Below are 18,868 nucleotides of genomic sequence, written 5' to 3'. Positions count from 1 at the left end.
AATTTAGTCATTAACTTGGTTCTAGATTAAGCTGAGCCAAGAAAGAGACGTTCCTTGTAAAATAAAAGCCCATCCTACAGTGCATATCTCTTAGAATCTAGCTAGCCTAGGTTCCAAAGCTGAATGAGTTCACGAGTAGCTAGATCACTATGGCAATCTTTCTTGATCTCATCCCACCAATCAGAAACTGGTGTGGACAAGGCTTGGAGCTCCCCCTCTTCATGCCTTCTAGATAAAGCATCAGCTACAACATTTTCAATTCCCTTTTTATATTCTATTTTATAATCATACCCCATAAGTTTGATGAGCCATTTCTGTTGTGCTGGAGTGGTGACCCGTTGTTCCAAGAGATATTTTAAGCTTTTGTGGTCAGTACGAATAATGAAACGATGGCCAAGTAAATTTGGTCGCCATTTATGAACTGCATGGACTAAAACCAACATCTCCTTTTCATACGTGGACAAGGCTAGATTCCGTCCCTGCAACGCTCAACTAGTGAAAGCGATCGGCAGTTCGTCTTGCATTAAGACTCCGCCAATCCCACCACCAGATGCATCGCATTCAATAGTAAAGGGCCTTGAGAAATCAGGTAAGGCAAGTACTGGTGGGTTTGTCATGGCTTCCTTAAGATTTATAAAAGCCTGATCAACTTGCTCATTCCAATGAAAGGAATCCTTCTTAAGGAGGGCTGTCAGTGGGCTAGCAATTTTGTCAGTCTTTAATGAACTTATGGTAGTAGCCTGTTAAGCCCAGGAAGCCTCGCAAGGCTTTGGGCGAGTTGGGCTTAGGCCAACCCATCATAGCTTAAATCTTTTCTGGTTCCACTGCTACTCTAGCACCGGATATTATGTGCCCCAAGTATTCAACCTCCCTCTGGCCAAACCTGCATTTGGACATTTTCGCATACAGTTGGTGGTCCTGCAGAAGGTCTAATACAGTGGCCAGATGCTCTAGGTGCTATACAAGTATATCATCGAAGAATACCAATACAAATTTACGCAGGTTAGGACGAAAAATATCGTTCATGAGACTTTGGAATGTTGATGGCGCATTGGTGAGGCCAAAGGGCATCACCCTAAATTCGTAATGCCCTTCATGGGTTCGGAAAGCCGTTTTTGAAATGTCTGCTTCTGCCACACGAATCTGATGGTACCCCGATCTCAGATCCAACTTGGAGTAATAATAAGATTCATGAAGTTCATGAATCAGCTCGTCCACGACTGGAATGGGGTATTTGTCTTTGATGGTCACCTGATTAAGGGCACCATAATCGACGCATAACCGCCAACTACAATCCGCCTTACGTACCAAGAGGACCGGAGAAGAGTATGGGCTTGTACTGGGTCGGATTAAACCGGTTACCAACATTTCACGTATCATCCGCTCAATCTCATTTTTTTGATAATGTGGGTAGCAGTACGGTCTGACACTTATCGGTCGAGCCCCATCAACCAACAAAATTTGATGGTCATGGGCCCTTGTGATTCCTTAAAGACAACTTGATAAATTTCAAGTAGAGTCTTTAGTTCAGGTGATGAAAAGGTTGGGTGAGACAACCCTTCTATGTTGCAGAGACGTAACACCATTCCTCATCCCAACTTCTTGGCATTTTTACTGAAGGTAATTCCATCCACCATTTGAAGTGCATTTAGCTTCAAACCCTTAATAATATATTCTTGCCCATTAACGGTGAACCGCATCCACATGTGGGTGAAATCCCACAAAACGGGGCCAAGGGTTTGTAGCCAGTGCGCACCTAGAACCACATCACATCCTCCAAGGGTAACTATATAGAAATCAGTGGAGGCGATGAAGTCCTGTAAACGCAACGATAATCCTGTGCACTTCCCTTGGCTCTTTAATCGGTCGCCATTAACAACCATTACTTCAAATGAATCTTTAGCTGAGGCCGCAATCCCTACCTTTTTAATGGCTTCAGGGTTCATAAAATTATGGGTGCTACCAAAATCAATAAGCACCATGACCGGATTTTGATATAGGAAGCAACGAACACGCATGGTCTGCGGAGTTGGAGAGTCGGCTATGGCTTGGAGAGAAATTTCGAGCGGATCACCGATATCATGGTTGATTTCAATTTCTTCGTTAGCCTTGATATCACTATCAAGTGTTGGCTCACACGACCCATCAATCAAAAAGAGTTTTGGGGTTTTGCAGCGATGTCCGGGGTGAAATTTTTCATCGCAATTGTAACGTAGCCCCCGATCTCACCATTCTTTTGCTTTAGCAGGAGTAAGTCCTTTGATGGGCAACAATGGTACCTTGGCCTCCCTTTCATTGGCAATTGTGGAAACTAAGGGCTTACTAGAATCAGGGCGGCCCAAACGACGTCTCATAGCCACCTTTTCTTCCTGGAGTCGGGCCAAGGCTATGGCTTGTGTCAAGGTAACTGGTCAAAACATTTGGACATCCAAACGATGTCATCTCGTAGTCCACATACAAAACAACTTATGAGAAATGATTCAGTCAGCCCATCGGTCCGATTGACCAACTTTTCAAATTCGTTTTGGTATTCTCGCAATGAAGAAGTTTGGCGAAGCTTGGCAGGAGCTCCAGCATAATCTTCATACCTGGTTGGTCCGAAACGCTCGTTCAAGGCTAACAAGAACTCCCGCCATGACATGTAGACTTGCGATTTTTCATAGCATTGGTACCATTGCAAGGCATCCCCCTGCAAATGGAATGAGGCAATGGTTAATCGCTCATCCGCTAACGTGTGGTGATAGGCGAAGAACTGTTTTGCTCTGTAGATCCATCCAAATGGGTCACTCCATCGAAGGTAGGAAAATTAAGCTTCACGGTTTTGTATTGAATGGAACCTGTGAGTCCTGAGAGCGAGGATCCGCTCGTGTCACCAGGTCCACCAGTTGCCAGATCTTTCCCTTTCTTTAGAGTATTGGAAATCTCTTCGTAACGGCTGTCGAGAAGAGATAGTTGTTGCATGATCTCAGAGAGTGTCTGTTGTAAGCTAGCACTGTCAGCCTGGGAAGTTCTTGAATTAGCCATGATGTCTGTCTCTGATACCAAATTGATAGGAATCCGCTTCCTCAAACGACCTATGTTTGCAAATGAACAGGGAAGAAGAATGAAATGTGGTCCACTTCGAGGGGAACCGGCCCTCCAATCTTCTGAGAATAGAAGAGACTGACTGAAATTTGTATTTTATTCTCATCTAGGCATAGCCTTAAATACAAAAGAAAATAACAAACACTTTGGACACATGGACTCTACCCCAAAACAAACCCCTTAGGATTAACAACTTGTTATTGACTGAAACAAACTCCAACGTACTGGTTTGACAGAATCAAATCATACCTGGCACGTAACAACCCTCCCCCCCTAAGGACCAACCTTGTCCTCAAGGTTGAAGCTTGGAAACCGTTCTTTGATAGACACGAAGCTTTCCCATGTTGCGTCCTCAGGTGGAGAGTCATGCCCCTGGATCAACAGCTCCGTCACTGCTTTGTTGTTTTTCTTTACCATTCATCAACCTAGGATCCATGCTGGCACTTTAAAGGAGTCCTCAAGCAACAAAATAGGCGGGGACGTTTGTAACTGGATAGCCGGCCCTACCCTTTTCTTGAGTTGAGAAACATGGAAAACGGGATGAATCTTTGCACCTGGTTTGAAGTTAACCACAACGTATTGTTTTGACAGAATCAAATGATACCGCATACAAAACAACTTCACGTCAAGTGGATGAAGACCCCATCCTTTCACAGCAGCAATAGACATGATGCATCTGACAGACATCATTTTGGCAAAAGGGGCAAACATTTCATCATAGTCAACTCCATGCTCCTGGGCATACCCCTTTGCCACAAGTCGAGCCTTATGCCTTTAAATCGACCCATCAGCTAGATACTTTATACACCTGGCAGGGGCAGAGACAGGAGCAGGAGCAGCACCAAAAGCGGAAAGGTAGGAGCAAAGCCGGTTGTGGTTTATGTTCCTTATCGAGACCGTACCCTTTAGCTTCCCTTCGTACAGTTATAGACCTAGAAGTAAAGGCAGGAGCATCCCTTCCATTTTAAGAGCTAGAAGCAGGAGAGCTTGTTGTTTACCCGTAAGCATGAAAGGTCTAGCATCAGTCGTTTCAGCAAGTGGTTAAGCAAGTGATTCTGTAAATGGAGCATACTTTGTTCTCGCACCCACCCCATATAGATAGTTACTTCGATCGGCCCAACCCCCATTGAGAGAGAGGAATAGATTCTATATACTCTTTTTCGAATGAGGGGAATCTGGCACTTTGACACGGCTACTACGGTCATTATAGAAACACTCTTTCTCTTTAACAAGCGAGTCAAGATCTTCTTCATCGGATCACAGAAGGGCTTAAGGATATATCAGCAACAGGGATTTTCTCTAGCCTGCCGAGCGAAAAGACTCACAATCCACCGACTTACAGGTAAAGGTATAAGAAGATATTTGATCCAGGTAATAAGTAGCTAAAAGGGGGAGAAGAGCAAGGAAGAAGTTCTATCTGATGAACCGGGAGGATACCGAAGCACATCATATTCGAATCCGGGTTAGAAGCAAATGCAACCTCCTTCGCCCCCCTATGTGCTAAGAATAAGAGGAGCCAGAAAGTGAAAGTCATTTCGGCTTCTCAACACATTGCTTGGGTGAAGATTGGTGAAGATGGAATGTGGGGAGAACTAAAGGAAGCCTTGAAAGGTCCTATTATTCCCTAAGCACCTCCAGGGCCAAGAGAAACGGGAAGTCAGCATATTCAAACGGAATTTTTCTTTTGCCATCCACTTTTGTCTCTTCATCCCGTTCTAAAAAGTGAGTTTTGTCTTATTGTTAAAGTATAGATGTGACTAGAGAAAAACTTAAGATAAAAGGTCTCTCTAATACCATCTATCATCTAACTCTCTAAACTCAAGCTTTTATTAAAGAGAATAGGCCTTTCAGAGGCTTCTCTTCGATAAGCAAGGTACTAGAGTTAAGAGCTACTGCTAGTTATTATAAGTCTTAAGGTAAAACACCTTAAACAGACTAAAGGAACTAGTAGAACTCATAGCAAGAAACCCTAAGGGAGGTAGAGGGTCCTTGAAAATCCCTATGTTTTTTATTGGGGTTTAATGGAGCATCCTCTTGAGGCACTGTCATTTTTCCCCGGTCTATAAGATCGTCGGATCTTGCGCTTAAGAATTCCAGCAGTAGTAAGTCAAATGCCCTGGACCGTCGATGGAAAGCACAATAGGCCGACATGTTCCACTAAGGCGGGACAGTATCTGGCACTGGCTTTGGCATCAGGAGCTGAACAAGGTCTTTGTTTGTCCAATAGCAACGGAAGGATCTATCTCAAAGAAAGGTAGCTTCAATGGGGCGAACTGGCGAAGAGGTCACTTGTTATTCCTATCGTTCTGATTGTTTGTAATTAGGAGGGACTTGCTTGGTTTTCTGACTTGGTTCTAGCTTTGATTTTGCTTTGCCCCTATCTAGTGACGGTTGGCATTTTGATTCTGACGACTGTGATTATTTTGCCCGACTGTTGGGGTTGGTTGTTGTTGGGATTGTTGCTGAGAAGCTCATCTTCGCAGGTGCAACCTAATTAACTTCATCATCATGACGACTGGCATTGTTGTTATTGTTACTGCGGTTATAACTCTTGTTGTCGTTCCATTTCTTCTTTTTGGAAGAAGGGTTTCCACTACTGTCAGATTGCGAAGAAGACGAGGTTGTTGCTACCGAGCCCACTATTCAAAGCGCCTCTTGGGCTTTGAATACTAGAGAGTATTCCAAACGATTTCCCCTTATAATCAAAGATGAAGGCTTAAAAAAGTAGCCCAGAGTTATATAACGGGGAGCAATATTGGTTTTGAATAGAATGTCCATATGGTCTGCTTCTGGAATTGGTGGGGAGATTTTTGCTGCGACAGCCCGCCATCGCCCTACATAGGTAGCAAAAGTCTCATTTGGCTTTTGATGCAGCGCTTCTAGGTCAGCCCTATCTAGTGACGGGTGGGCGCCATGCTCATGTTATAGCAAAACTGCTGCTGGAATTTGGCTCCCCAAACGTTGACCCCAATTAGCTATAAGTCCCGAGGCCAATGAAATGAACCAATCCAGTGCTGGTCCTTCTACGCTCTTCTAAAATAGTCTGATGAGAATGGGATTGTCGTCACGGAATTCAGGGCATGCAGAATGACAGTAAGTGCGCCAAACATCAGGGTTGCCCGTGCCATCATACTTGTGAAAGTTAGGTGGGGTATACCCTTGTGGTAACCTGGCCGATGGGAAGAGACAGAAAGAACTTCAGCCCCTAGATAGTAAGGATTGCTGCGTCGGTTCCTTTTTAATCGTCTCCGGTTTCTGGGTTTTGAGCTGCTGCAGCTGCTGCCACAAGAGAGGGTCCACCTGATTGGAACCACTTGCAGGTCCCGCGCCTGATTGAAGGGAGATTGTGGTTGCTGGACCGGAATAGATGCTTGAGGAGGGGTTTGAAATTGGCTTGGAGGAGGAGCAGTGGCCTCCGTAGCGAACTGTGAACCTCCGAAATGTGCTTGACTTGGTCCAAAGTTTGGACATGTGCCCATGGAAGGCATTTGAGCCTTGCTGGTACGACCTTTCTGGCCCGGGACTTATAGCTAATTGGGGGGAGGCTTTAGAAGCAGGGAATCGATGTGGATGGGCTCTGTTGCCCTAGCTTGTTGATCTTGCTCCTTCAGTAGGAGTAGGGGAGATGTAGTTGATCCCACAGCTGCAGGACGTCGGGCCATTGTGGGGCCTTACGCTCTATAGGGATCGGGGGCTGGGTGGCATGGTACCACTGGTGGATGAAGCCCCTATATAGTAAGGCCTGCAATAGGTTGAGCGCCTTGGACTGGAATTGTTGCATAAGGCATGGAAAGCATGCGCTGCATCATCTGCTGGAGTTCTGCCATTTGCTTCTTCAATGCTTCGAAGTCAGCTGAAGAGGGTGTCCCTGTGGGGCTTGCCTGGGATTCTTGCGAGTTTACTTGCACATCAGTCCTCTCTACGAGGGCGTTTTCTTCTTCCATAGGTGCGCCTAGATTCAGACGCCGCTTTGCAGTAAAAGACCGAGTTTCTATGGAATCAGTTCGAATGAACTTGGATCGAGCCAGATTCATTCTCAATCGAACTCTCTTCTTCTTCATCTTTTCTTGAGGAGTACTCCCTTTAGGATGAAAAGGAAGGGTTGAGAGCCTCCTTTCCTTCACCTCTTTTGAATCTTCTCACCCCCCTTTGATCCCCCCTTCTGTTGAGTCACCTTTCTTTATTATGCTTTTGGTGGTGTGAAAGCAAGATAGGATAATTGAAAAAGGATTTCGAAAGAATTTCAGAAGGAGAGCTTTGACAAAAGATGAAATTTCTTTTCCTTTGAAAACCCTTTTCTTATTTTAGCAAGTGGGATACCAGAGGCTTCACCAAAAACTGTGGTTTGCAAAAAAAAAAGGATAAGGTAGAAAGGGGGCAACCTTGACAGACAGATCTGGAGATCTGAAATGGAGATGAGAGGGTTCCATTCACTAGAACTACCCCGTTAGCGTCTCCAAACGGTGGTGTTAACCCACTTGCAAAACTTCGGGCCCCGAAGGGCATGCGAGATATGAAATTCCATTCTCTTGCTTTTTCAAAGTCCAGCTTGAGAATCACGAGCTCCTGTCCCGAACTACGAGCCCATTCCATCCCTTCAAAGGCGGCAATGACACTGTCGAGGATGAATCTGTTGGCAATAAATCCTGTTTGTTCCTTTCTAATAATCTTGGGAAGGATGTGACGAAGTCTCAAGGCCAACAAACACCTTTGCCTTGCTTGATCTTATAAGAAGTGGATAGGAGACTTTTTATGGGTCTCCAGTTTTTAAGCACTCTTTTATCATCACCTTTCTTTCTGGATAAATCGAACAATGCCTTTGTTGATAAAAGTCCCCAGAGATCCCGCCAGGTTATAAACTTTGAAAAGCCCCTATATAGTGACGCCGCCAGGTTTTTCTGAAAAAGGGAAGCGTCCCGGGACTTTGCGAAGAGCCATCATCTCTTTCACAGCATTGTGAAGTCCATCTAGAGAGAGAGGTGCCTCACAGGAGATCCTATCGCCGCCCTATCTAGTAAGTTGAGCTGGTTAGGCTCAGTGCATTTACGAATTTCCTCCGCAGCTTCATTATTCATCCCTTGGGAGGTGCAAAGTTGAGAATAGAAGCGTTGAGATGGAGGCCGCAATATCTCTGGGGTTAGAGATCTCTGGGTCCCCTTCCATAATGGAATCAATATAATCTGCCTTGAACTTGGTCTTCAGATGATTGAACATGTATGTAGTTCGAGGGTCTATCTCCTTCTAGAGTCCAGCCTGTTTTAGCTCAGATTGCATATCCAGAAAGTCAAGTCTTTAGTCTTGATGCGCGCAGATGTTCTTGTGTGTGCAGAGTGGGTGGTAAGGTAGTCCTGAAGAGAGGGAGATGAGGGGCATCCACTTTTTCCAATGATCGAAGTGATCAGAGTGAGAGAAAATGGAGAGAATATCGGATGGGGGACAAAGGAAGAAGATGTACTGACGAGATACGACTGACTAATGGATATAGGTGCTGCTCTTAAGGCTTCTTAGGATTGGCATAGGGTGCCACCTTAATAGCTACGTCTGATGGGACAGAACTATTTACCTATAGAAAGCTCCTATGGTTACGCAGCTACTAATGTGCTTCCAGTTGTAGATAATGGTTGCTCCAATCCAGTTGATCCTAATGCTCGGCCGATGATGGAAAAAAAATGAGATGGAGTAATAGTGGCGAAGCTACGTAATAGGGCTCAACCAAGAAAGCTTTACTGAAACCATGATATGGTATTGATTCATTTCCTATTTCTAGTCTCAGTTTCGGTGGTAATGGATAGAGGAAACTCTTCTCTTCAAGCCAGTCCCTTAATCGTCAGTGTTGAGGTGATCGTATAACTGTGTCAACCAAGTGCAACTTAGTCAGGAAGACTATGACTATTTTAGGAGTCAGACCTAACTTGCTCTCGATTCCAACGGCAATCAAGCAATGAGTAAGGAAGAAGATATAGTCAAGGGGAGAACAAAAGAGAGATTCTTTTAAGCAGGCAGTTTCAGCATGATTTATTGAGTTCCAAATATTCCCTCCAGACAGAAAGAGACTCCTTCCTGTACGAGTAGTGAAGAACTAAACGAGAGCTAGTTGGTTGGTTGTTTACGAACAGAAAGCCTGGAAGAAACTACTTATCTGTCCTTCCTCATCCACTCGCCTACGGCTCGCTAACTGCCTTCTTTATTCCTGGCTTCTCAACTTCCAGTTGAAAACCTCCTGTTTTGAACGAAAGAAAGACAGATTACCTATGAGAGATATCGATTTGGGACTCAAAGAAGGTCATTTTGGAAATTCTCGGACACGTCTTCTCAGGATCTATCTTTACTCCTCCTGAGCCGATGATGTGCCCCAAGTATACCAACTCAGCTCCCTCATCCCGAACAGGCTCTTCTTCGTATGGGCTTTCAGCTGGTGCTCTGCAGAGCTTAATCACAATCTCTACGTGTTTCAGATGCTCCTCTTGCTATAAACTAGATGTCGTCGTCGTAGACCGTGACGAATTCATCCAATCCAAATAAGGCCTAAGAACATCATTCATCAACCGCATAAAGGTTGCAGGTGCGTTGGTCAGACCGAATGGCATGACGATCCATTCATATAACCCTTGCCTTGTCTTTAACGCGGTCTTCCAACGCCTTCCACCACTTGCACTTAGTGGTATACCGACTTCAAGTCTATCTTGGTGAAGTAACGGGCTCCCTCAACTAGTCAAATGGGAATCAGACATCTATCCTTGGCAAAGGATAGCGATTCTTTACTGTGATCTTGTTAAGGGCGCGAGATCCTAATCCACGCACATGCGCCACGAGCCTTCTTCGGCACCAAGACCACAGACGAGGCACAAGAGGATGTACTGGGCCTTACATGACCCTTTTCGAGCAGCTCTTTCAACTGCCGCCTAATCTCCTCATTGGCCAATGTCGACGTCCTGTAACGCCGTTGGGTAAGACAGCTCCCTGTGTGAGTTCAATCGAGTGTGCTCCAAGATGCTACAGGCTTTCAATCCAAATCAGCTACAGCTAAATTAAACCAAAAGCAAAGCTTGAAAGCTCAATTCCTAGCTGCTACAGCTAAATCAAAGGCCTTAGTTGTTCTAGTAGCTCCTTTGATTTAGCGTAGGGAAGGTGGAAGCGATATAGGACAATTGCTTTGGGCTATTTTTAAGCTATGCTATATAGGAAGAGATAGCAGCGGCTGGCTACTAGCTTTGCTTTTGCTATTAGCTCTTGCTAGTACTTTAGGAGCATTAGCTTTAGGAGAGGAGCTCTTTCTGTAATAAGGTATGTAATATCAAATAATTGCGGATCCTACTAGATAGCTAAATATAGTGGCTTAGGAATAGAGCAATTCAATAGCTTTAGGAGCCTTCAAAGAAAATCGAATAGCTTTGCTTGGCGGCTACTATTTTCTTTCTAGTAGCTGCTTCGCTTTAGGAGCAATTTGGAGAACCACATAGCTTGCTCCGAAGCTATTGCATTGATAGGCAGGGCTTACCGGTACAATAAAGCAGGCAAGCAGTTGAATCCTTCGCAAATGTTGCTCTAGAACTCTTTTAGCTTGAGCCAGTGCAATTTATATCATACTTGCGTGCGCAAGTCATTTCTTGTACTCGCTCTAGCAAAGATAGTTCTGCAAGGTAATTGCTCAGGCATCACTAGCTTTGCCTGCTAGGTTGTACTGCTACTAAAGCAACGCTATTTTGCTATTCGGCTCCTAAAGCAAACTACTAGCAATCTGATTTTTGACTCATTCCATTCTTCTTCTGCTGAGATGCTATGGACGTCACACACAATCTAGATAACGACTCAAAGTGCCAGTTGTGAACTCAGACCTTGAGAGAAGCCGCAGTTGACTGCTATTTCGGCCTAGACGATCCTTAGACACACAAGGCGCTTTGAATTGTACAAGTCAGTCGTTCCTGGAGCTGTTTGGAGCAGTGCAAGATGAGGGCAAGGTCATGGACAAATGAACGTCCATGCCTGCATTGGAAAGAGTCAAGCAGTGCCTGGCGCGCTTCAAGGTGCAGCCCAACTCACGATAGACGATGGCGACACGTTGATTGAATAAGTGGTTCGTGAATGGACTTTTGCTATCTATCCGAGACCGAGTCAATCTCTTCCACCCGGACTGGAGCAAAGCAAGTGGTGGCGCTCACAACGAGCCTAGAAACAAAAGACCTTCTGCAGCCCCTAAACGAATGAATAAGGGGAGGAGGCGGCGTTCGATGTTTCAAATCTCAAGAAGGACGTGCTCAGAATGGCCAAAGACGTCGTGCAAGATGCGGCAGAGAAAAGCAAAAGCAATGACCGGTGCCCTAAGTGTAAGACCAGTGGAAACTGCCTGGCTGACTGCAAGCAACAAGGGGCGGAGCGTGTCTTACATTTTTGAGAAGGATAATCACAGACTGACTACAAGTATCACCCAAAGAGGAAGGCACAGCAGACCACATACCAGGCGCAAGAGGATAAAGGCGCCCGAGGCATTCTCACAAAAGAAAGGCGCGGGGAACCTAAGACATAACCCAGGCGTTAGAGATCGCACGCAGAAGAGAGAACCTGGGGGCGCTCGATCATAAAAAGCCACGGATGCCAAGCCTACATTGTATTGGGTTGGGTTTCATCAAAGATTGCCCCAACAAGCAGCCCCCTGGGGGGCTGCTGCTGTGTAGAAAGTGCGGACTAGGTGACCATGAAGACACAAAGTGAACCGAAAAGACGAAGGCGACATACAGAGTGTATGAGCAGTTGGAACAAGGAAGCGTCGCCATCCCCAGTGGAAGAGAAGCAGAGCTGTGACACCGATAGCAAATCGCCCAAGAGGCGAAAGCGTTGGAAGTCGCTCGAGAGATGGAGATAGGCGAGCCAAGCGAGTCGGCCAGCATCTCTATCCGAGAAGGAGGGAGTGGGTTGTTCAGGTCGGACACTACCCACTAAGGAAGTCGCCGAGAGAATCCTACAGAAATTCAGGCGACGATGAATGTTTCTGTGGAGGGGCTACTTCCAGAGAGAATCAAAGGATGGCTCAGCCACCCCCTGTAGAAGACGCCGACCATTGTCGAGGGCGAAGTACAATCCGCCCAGGACAAGGTGCCGAAGGGAAGAACAGGAGCGACTGCTGGCAAGAGAGCAAAGAAGCTAACCGGGAAGCCGACCCTAGAAGAAAGCGGCTCCCTCGCCCTTACTTAGAAGGCGCACCGGTTTGCCTAGCTAGGCCTGACAAGGAGGTGCAAGTGAGGATTCAGATAGGCGAAACACTTGACTTTACAGAGGACGATGGTGGACGGAGGGTCTAGAGAGACCTTACAGAGGAGACATGGTAGGCGATTGGTAAGCCGATGATAGGTCATAACTAAACAGCGTTTTTCTCTTCTTAAGCCTTTCCAGAGGTGCAGTTTGATCGAACGTACCATCAGTTTTGATTGTACGCAAGACCGAAGCACACCAATCATGGGCGGGCAAAAGAAGAGCCTGCTTAAGCGCGGAAGGGATCGCAAAGACCTTGAAATTGAAAATGCTTTTCCAGCGCCCTCATCCTTAAACCCTAACCGTCCTGGTGAACACATAGCCAGTACCGAGTCGCCCGAGGGTCCGATATCATCATTGTCACACTTCTCACAGAAAATCTCCTGTGAGAAGGCTAACAGTGACATGAGATGTCGAGCAGACAAAACATAACGAGAGTTCGGGTCTAATCGACCAATTGATCTTTCAGCCTCTATCAAGTTACGGTCATCTGGGTCGTCCTCCCCTCTTTGGGGGACAACCACATGAAGGCGATGAAAGTCACTGTACAGAGGGAAAATATATCTCTTTGTCCATGCCAGGTAGCGTGGCTGGAATGGCCACATGGACCTAATGCAATCGTAATCTCCATCGAGATCACAGGGTGACTTCTTCAGTGTCTCCCAAAGTTTGATTGAGAATAAATCCCAAATCATTCGGGTTCACTCACGAGCTTTGGCGATGAGCCTATTCCCATGAGCAACAACTGAAGAAGCGCTCCACTGAGGGAGCCACCGAAGTCCACATTTCATGGGCATACGAAACACCCAAGGAATGTACCGTTCTGCCAACTGGAGTACACTCTCACTAAAGAAGGTAGCTACCTCCTCTAGAGGTTTAGAAGGACCACTCACTATAGACTCAAAATTCTATCACAATAATTTTGTGGGATTTCACCCACATGTGGATGCGGTTCACCGTTAATGGGCAAGAATATATTATTAAGGGTTTGAAGCTAACTGCACTTCAAATGGTGGATGGAATTACCTTCAGTAAAAAGGCCAAGAAGTTGGGATGGGGAATGGTGTTACGTCTCTGCAGCATGGGAGGGTTGTCTCACCCAACCTTTTCATCACCCAAACTAAAGACTCTACTTGACGCTTATCAAGATGTCTTTAAGGAACCACAGGGGTTACCACCTCCTAGGTCCCATGACCATTAAATTTTGTTGGTTGATGGGGCACGACCGATAAGTGTCAGACCGTACCGCTACCCACATTATCAAAAAAATGAGATTAAGCGGATGATACGTGAAATGTCGGTAACCGGTTTAATCCGACCCAGTACAAGCCCATACTCTTCGTCGGTCCTCTTGGTACGTAACGTGGATTGTAGTTAGTCGTTATGCGTCGATTATCGTGCCCTTAATCAGGTGACCATCAAAGACAAATACCCCATTTCAGTCGTGGACGAGCTGATTGATGAACTTCATGAATCTTATTATTATTCCAAGTTTGATCTGAGATCGGGGTACCATCAGATTCGTGTGGCAGAAGCAAACATTCCAAAAACGGCTTTCCAAACCCATGAAGGGCATTACGAATTCAGGGTGATGCCCTTTGGCCTCACTAATGCGCCATCAACATTCCAAAGTCTCATGAATGATATTTTTCGTCCTTACCTGCGCAAAATTGGTATTCTTCGGTGATATACTTGTATACAGTAAATCGTGGCAAGAACATGTAGAGCATCTGGCCACTGTATTGGACCTTTTGCGGGACCACCAACTGTATGCGAAAACGTCCAAATGCAGGTTTGGCCAGAGGGAGGTTAAATACTTGGGGCACATAATATCCAGTGCTGGATTAGCAGTGGAACCAGAAAATATTCAAGCTATGATGGGTTGGCCTAAGCCCAACTCGCCCAAAGCCTTGCAAGGCTTCCTGGGCTTGACAGGCTACTACCATAAGTTCATCAAAGACTATGGCATAATCGCTAGCCCACTGACTACCCTCCTTAAGAAGGATTCCTTTCATTGGAATGAGCAAGCTGATCAGGCTTTTATAAATCTTAAGAAAGCCATGACAAACTCACCAGTACTCGCCTTATCTGATTTCTCAAGGCCCTTTACTATTGAATGTGATGCATCTGGTGGTGGGATTGGCGGAGTCTTAATGCAAGACAAACAGCCGATCGCTTTCACTAGTCGAGCGTTGCAGGGACGGAATCTAGCCTTGTCCACGTATGAAAAGGAGATGTTAGCTTTGGTCCATGCAGTTCAGAAATGACGACCATATTTACTTGGCCATCGTTTCATTATTCGTACCGACCACAAAAGCTTAAAATATCTCTTGGAACAACGAGTCACCACTCCAGCACAACAGAAATGGCTCATCAAACTTATGGGGTATGATTATAAAATAGAATATAAAAAGGAAATTGAAAATGTTGTAGTTGATGCTTTATCTAGAAGGCATGAAGAGGGGGAGCTCCAAGCCTTGTCCAAACTAGTTTCTGATTGGTGGGACGAGATCAAGAAAGATTGCCATAGTGATCCAGCTACTCGCGAACTCATTCAACTGTGGAACCTAGGCTAGCTAGATTCTAAGAGATATGCACTGCAGGATGGGCTTCTATTTTACAAGGAACGTCTCTTTATTGGCTCGGCTCAATCTAGAACCAAGTTAATGACTGAATTACATGCTTCTCCCACTGCTGGTCATATGGGATATCACAAAACCTGGCAGCGAATTAAGCGACTGTTCTATAGGCCGGGAATGAGAAAATCGGTGAAAAGTGTTATCAAGGAATGCGACACCTGCTAACGAAATAAATATGAAAATACCTCACCGGCGGGTCTCCTGCAGCCCTTGCCGATACCCAAGCATATTTGGACCGACATTGCCATGGACTTTATTGAAGACCTTCCTCTTTCACAGGGCCAATCTGTGATTCTTGTAGTTGTCGATCGATTGTCCAAATATCCTCACTTCATAGCACTTGGCCACCCCTACTCAGCTAAATCAGTCGCGCAGGCCTTTGTGAACCACATATTCAAACTTCATGGAATGCCACAGTCAATAATCAGTGATCGTGACCCAATCTTTACTAGTGCCTTTTGGCAAGAGTTATTCCGTTTGCAAGGAAGCCGACTACGAATGAGTTCAGCTTATCACCCTCAAACTGATGGCCAATCTGAAGTGCTAAACAGATGCTTTGAAGGGTATTTGCATTGTTTCTACAGCCATAAGCCTAAGGAGTGGACTCGTTGGCTTCCATGGGCTGAATGGTCTTATAACACATCCACCCATTCAGTCACTCGGATGACCCCATTTGAGGTCGTCTATGAAGTATCTCCTCCCACTCTCTTGAGTTATGTTCTAGGGACGACCAAGGTACAGGCTGTAGAAGTTGAGTTGCAACAAAGAGATGTTGTTCTACGGATTCTTAAAGACAATCTCATCAGGGCACATGATTGAATGAAGAAATATGCTGATACTCACAGAACAGATCGTGAATTTAATGAAGGGGATTGGGTGTATCTTAAGTCACAGCCCTACCGTCAAAGTTCAGTAGCTCAAAGACGTTCTATGAAGCTATCATCACGATATTATGGTCCTTATAAAATTTTACAGCGCATCGGTCCAGTTGCTTACAAGCTCAATCTACCTAAAGGTGCAAAGATTCATCCCGTTTTCCATGTTTCTCAACTCAAGAAAAGGGTAGGGTTAGCTATCCAGTTATAAACGACCCCGCCTATTTTGTTGCTTGAGGACTCCTTCCCTAAAGTGCCAGAATGGATCCTAGGTTGATGAATGGTAAAGAAAAACAACAAAGCAGTGACGGAGTTGTTGATCCAGTGGCATGACTCTCTACCTGAGGACGCAACATGGGAAAGATTCGTGTCTATCAAAGAACGGTTTCCAAGCTTCAACCTTGAGGACAAGGTTGGTCCTTGGGGGGGAGGGTTGTTACGTGCCAGGTATGATTTGATTCTGTCAAACCAGTACGTTGGAGTTTGTTTCAGTCAATAACAAGTTGCTAGTCCTAAGGGGTTTGTTTTGGGGTAGAGTTCACGTGTCCAATGTGTTTGCTATTTTCTTTTGTATTTAAGGCTATGCCTAGATGAGAATAAAATACAACTTTCAGTCAGTCTCTTCTATTCTCAAAAGATTGGAGGGCCGATTCCCCTCGAAGTGGACCACATTTCATTCTTGTTCCCTGTTCATTTGCAAACATAGGCCGTCTGAGGAAGCGGACTCCTATCAGTGTGTATGGTTGCACCAAATCAAATATCATGACATTTTCATGATTGATCAGTCTAGTATAGTGGAAATGTCATGAAATTTCGGGTATTTGGTGCAACCAAATGCGCCCTAAAATAATTTAAACCATAGAAATCGACAAATCTTTGACGATGATCAAATAGGTCTTTTGGTTGTACAAATTACCTAATAAACCGGGAACCACGAGGATTTAAACGATAGACATCGACAAATCTCTGATAATAATCAAATGGGTTTTTAATAATTCTAAATTTGCACGAATTACATAAAATCCGATACCCTATAAGGATTTAAGCCGCAGAAACCGACAAATCTGTGACGATACTAAATGGGTTTTCTTCCTATGAAGGAACGGATTATATAAATTTTAAATAATAAAAATAAAAATAAAAATAAAAAAATCACTTGATTCATGAGATTACCGAATTCCATGCATTTTCTTTCTTGTGTCTCAGATTTAAAAAGAGAGAGAGATCTTATGAAGAAAAAGATGTGCATAGAAACTTACGTGTATCCCTCTTCTTTGAGCTCTCTCAGAACATTACTGATGCCTTTCTCTCGTATCGCCTTCAACGCATTCTTCAGCAATGAAGCCATTTTCTTCTTCTCCTCTGCGAAAGACACCGGACTTCGGTGTGGAAACTCTCGCAACCTTTTATTCATGTGGACGGACGGTGCATCACCGCACGTGTCTAACACACGTGACAACTATGGGCCCAGTTGACTTCCGGCCCATTTCGAGAGGCGCGGTTTGGGTGGATCCTCATATCGACCGAGGTCGGGGGGCCACTGTGATGTACGTGCCTCACATCCACACCGTCCATCCATTTTTGAAAGCTCATGTTAGGGAAGATCTCAAAATTGAAGCAGATCCAAATCTTAGATTGACCATACCACGGGGAGCAGTAGTGATTGAATCCCCACCATTAAAAACTTCAATGGGCCACTGAAATGTTTGGTTGCCATCCAAATGGTTGATAAGGTCACAAAGACCTGGATAAAGAGACCACACAAATATCAACTTCATCTAAAAATAAATTGTGCGCCATGAGAATTTTTCAGTAGTGTATTACCATTGATTTTTTTGTAATATAATTATTTGAGATTTGGATCTCTTCTATTTTTTTTATCATGCTATAAAATGAGTTTTCAAAATGGATGGATGACATGGATTAAGATGCATACATCACAGTGGGCCCCACAATTAATGATCCCACCCATCTCACCAAAGTCACACCCCCTTTCATGTGAGGGATGGAATGATAACCAGCACCTGGAACCCTTGCAGTCCAATACAAAAGCACAACTCAGCTTGGCTTTTGACTTACAGTGAAAAAATAATGACTATGAAATCATGATTTTGCCATTTTTAAGGGCTTTCACATGTAAACACTTGCTCACAACCGTAAATAAGCCTAGGTGTTTTTGTTTTTCAATTACAATGTCATCAAAATAATAACTTTATAATGTAAAAATATAATGATTTCAAATTATTTATTTATTTTTTACATGTATATTTGACTCTTGATTTAAAAGCTATATCATTATTGGAACAAATACATTAAAGTTTTAATTATGGCCCATTTCCATCGCATTAGACATGAAATTATAAAGCCAAGCACGCCTCCAAGTAAAATGGAATCCTTGCATTACCATGCCTACGTTTGATGGGCCGGGTGTTTCTACATATGACTGTTATTGCAGCCTACGTTTGGATTTGAGTGGAGCCACTAGCAGGTGGATATGTTGTGCATGGTTTAAAACCCCATGATTAGTTGGGTTTAGCATGAGCTTGATGTGCTTATGAGGTGTTAGGATCATAAGTTGCCAAAGATAAGCTACTTATTGCGCAAGTAGCTTATGTTAGTTTATACTTATTGAAATGTAAACATGTTTGTTAAACAACATGCTTATTAGCTCTCTCTCTCTCTCTCTCTCTCTCTCTCTCTCTCTCTCGTCTCTTCCTATGCCTATTTTCAGTAATTTATGGAAAGTATAAAAGTAAAAAAAAAAACCAAAGTGTATGGGTACTTTTAAATTAAAAAAAGTTATTTACAATTAATCATAAATCATATAATTAATCATGAATCAAATAAACTTGTATGAAATAAGTAACTTATCTATTGCTAAACGAATAAAGTAACAAGAACAAATGTCTTGATACGCTCATAGAAATCCTTAGGTGTATAGGTGTGACTGGCATAACATCTACCATTGGATTGAAAAAAGCATAAGCATTGGGTAATTTGGCGAAGAAAAAGCTGCTCGAACGA

The 18,868-nt window shown here is 44.3% G+C and overlaps 1 protein-coding gene across 2 annotated transcripts in view; it reads right to left on the bottom strand.

Annotated features, from left to right (window-relative positions):
- The window catches only part of LOC131247967 (probable NADH dehydrogenase [ubiquinone] 1 alpha subcomplex subunit 12), a 29,623-nt gene extending 12,391 nt beyond the window's left edge, over window positions 1-17,232 (bottom strand). The window contains exon 1 of one of the 2 annotated variants that reach the window (XM_058247966.1): window positions 17,104-17,232. In XM_058247966.1, coding sequence (XP_058103949.1) covers window positions 17,104-17,192 — 89 coding nt within the window. In that variant the 5' untranslated portion in view covers window positions 17,193-17,232. The remainder of the gene's footprint in view (window positions 1-17,103) is intronic. The other variant, XM_058247967.1, reaches the window with a different exon arrangement.
- Window positions 17,233-18,868: the final 1,636 nt, after the last annotated feature.

This window comes from Magnolia sinica, chromosome 6, assembly GCF_029962835.1.
Source record: "Magnolia sinica isolate HGM2019 chromosome 6, MsV1, whole genome shotgun sequence".
In the NCBI taxonomy this organism is placed as follows: Eukaryota; Viridiplantae; Streptophyta; class Magnoliopsida; order Magnoliales; family Magnoliaceae; genus Magnolia; species Magnolia sinica.
This window is presented reverse-complemented; position numbering and strand designations above follow the sequence as displayed.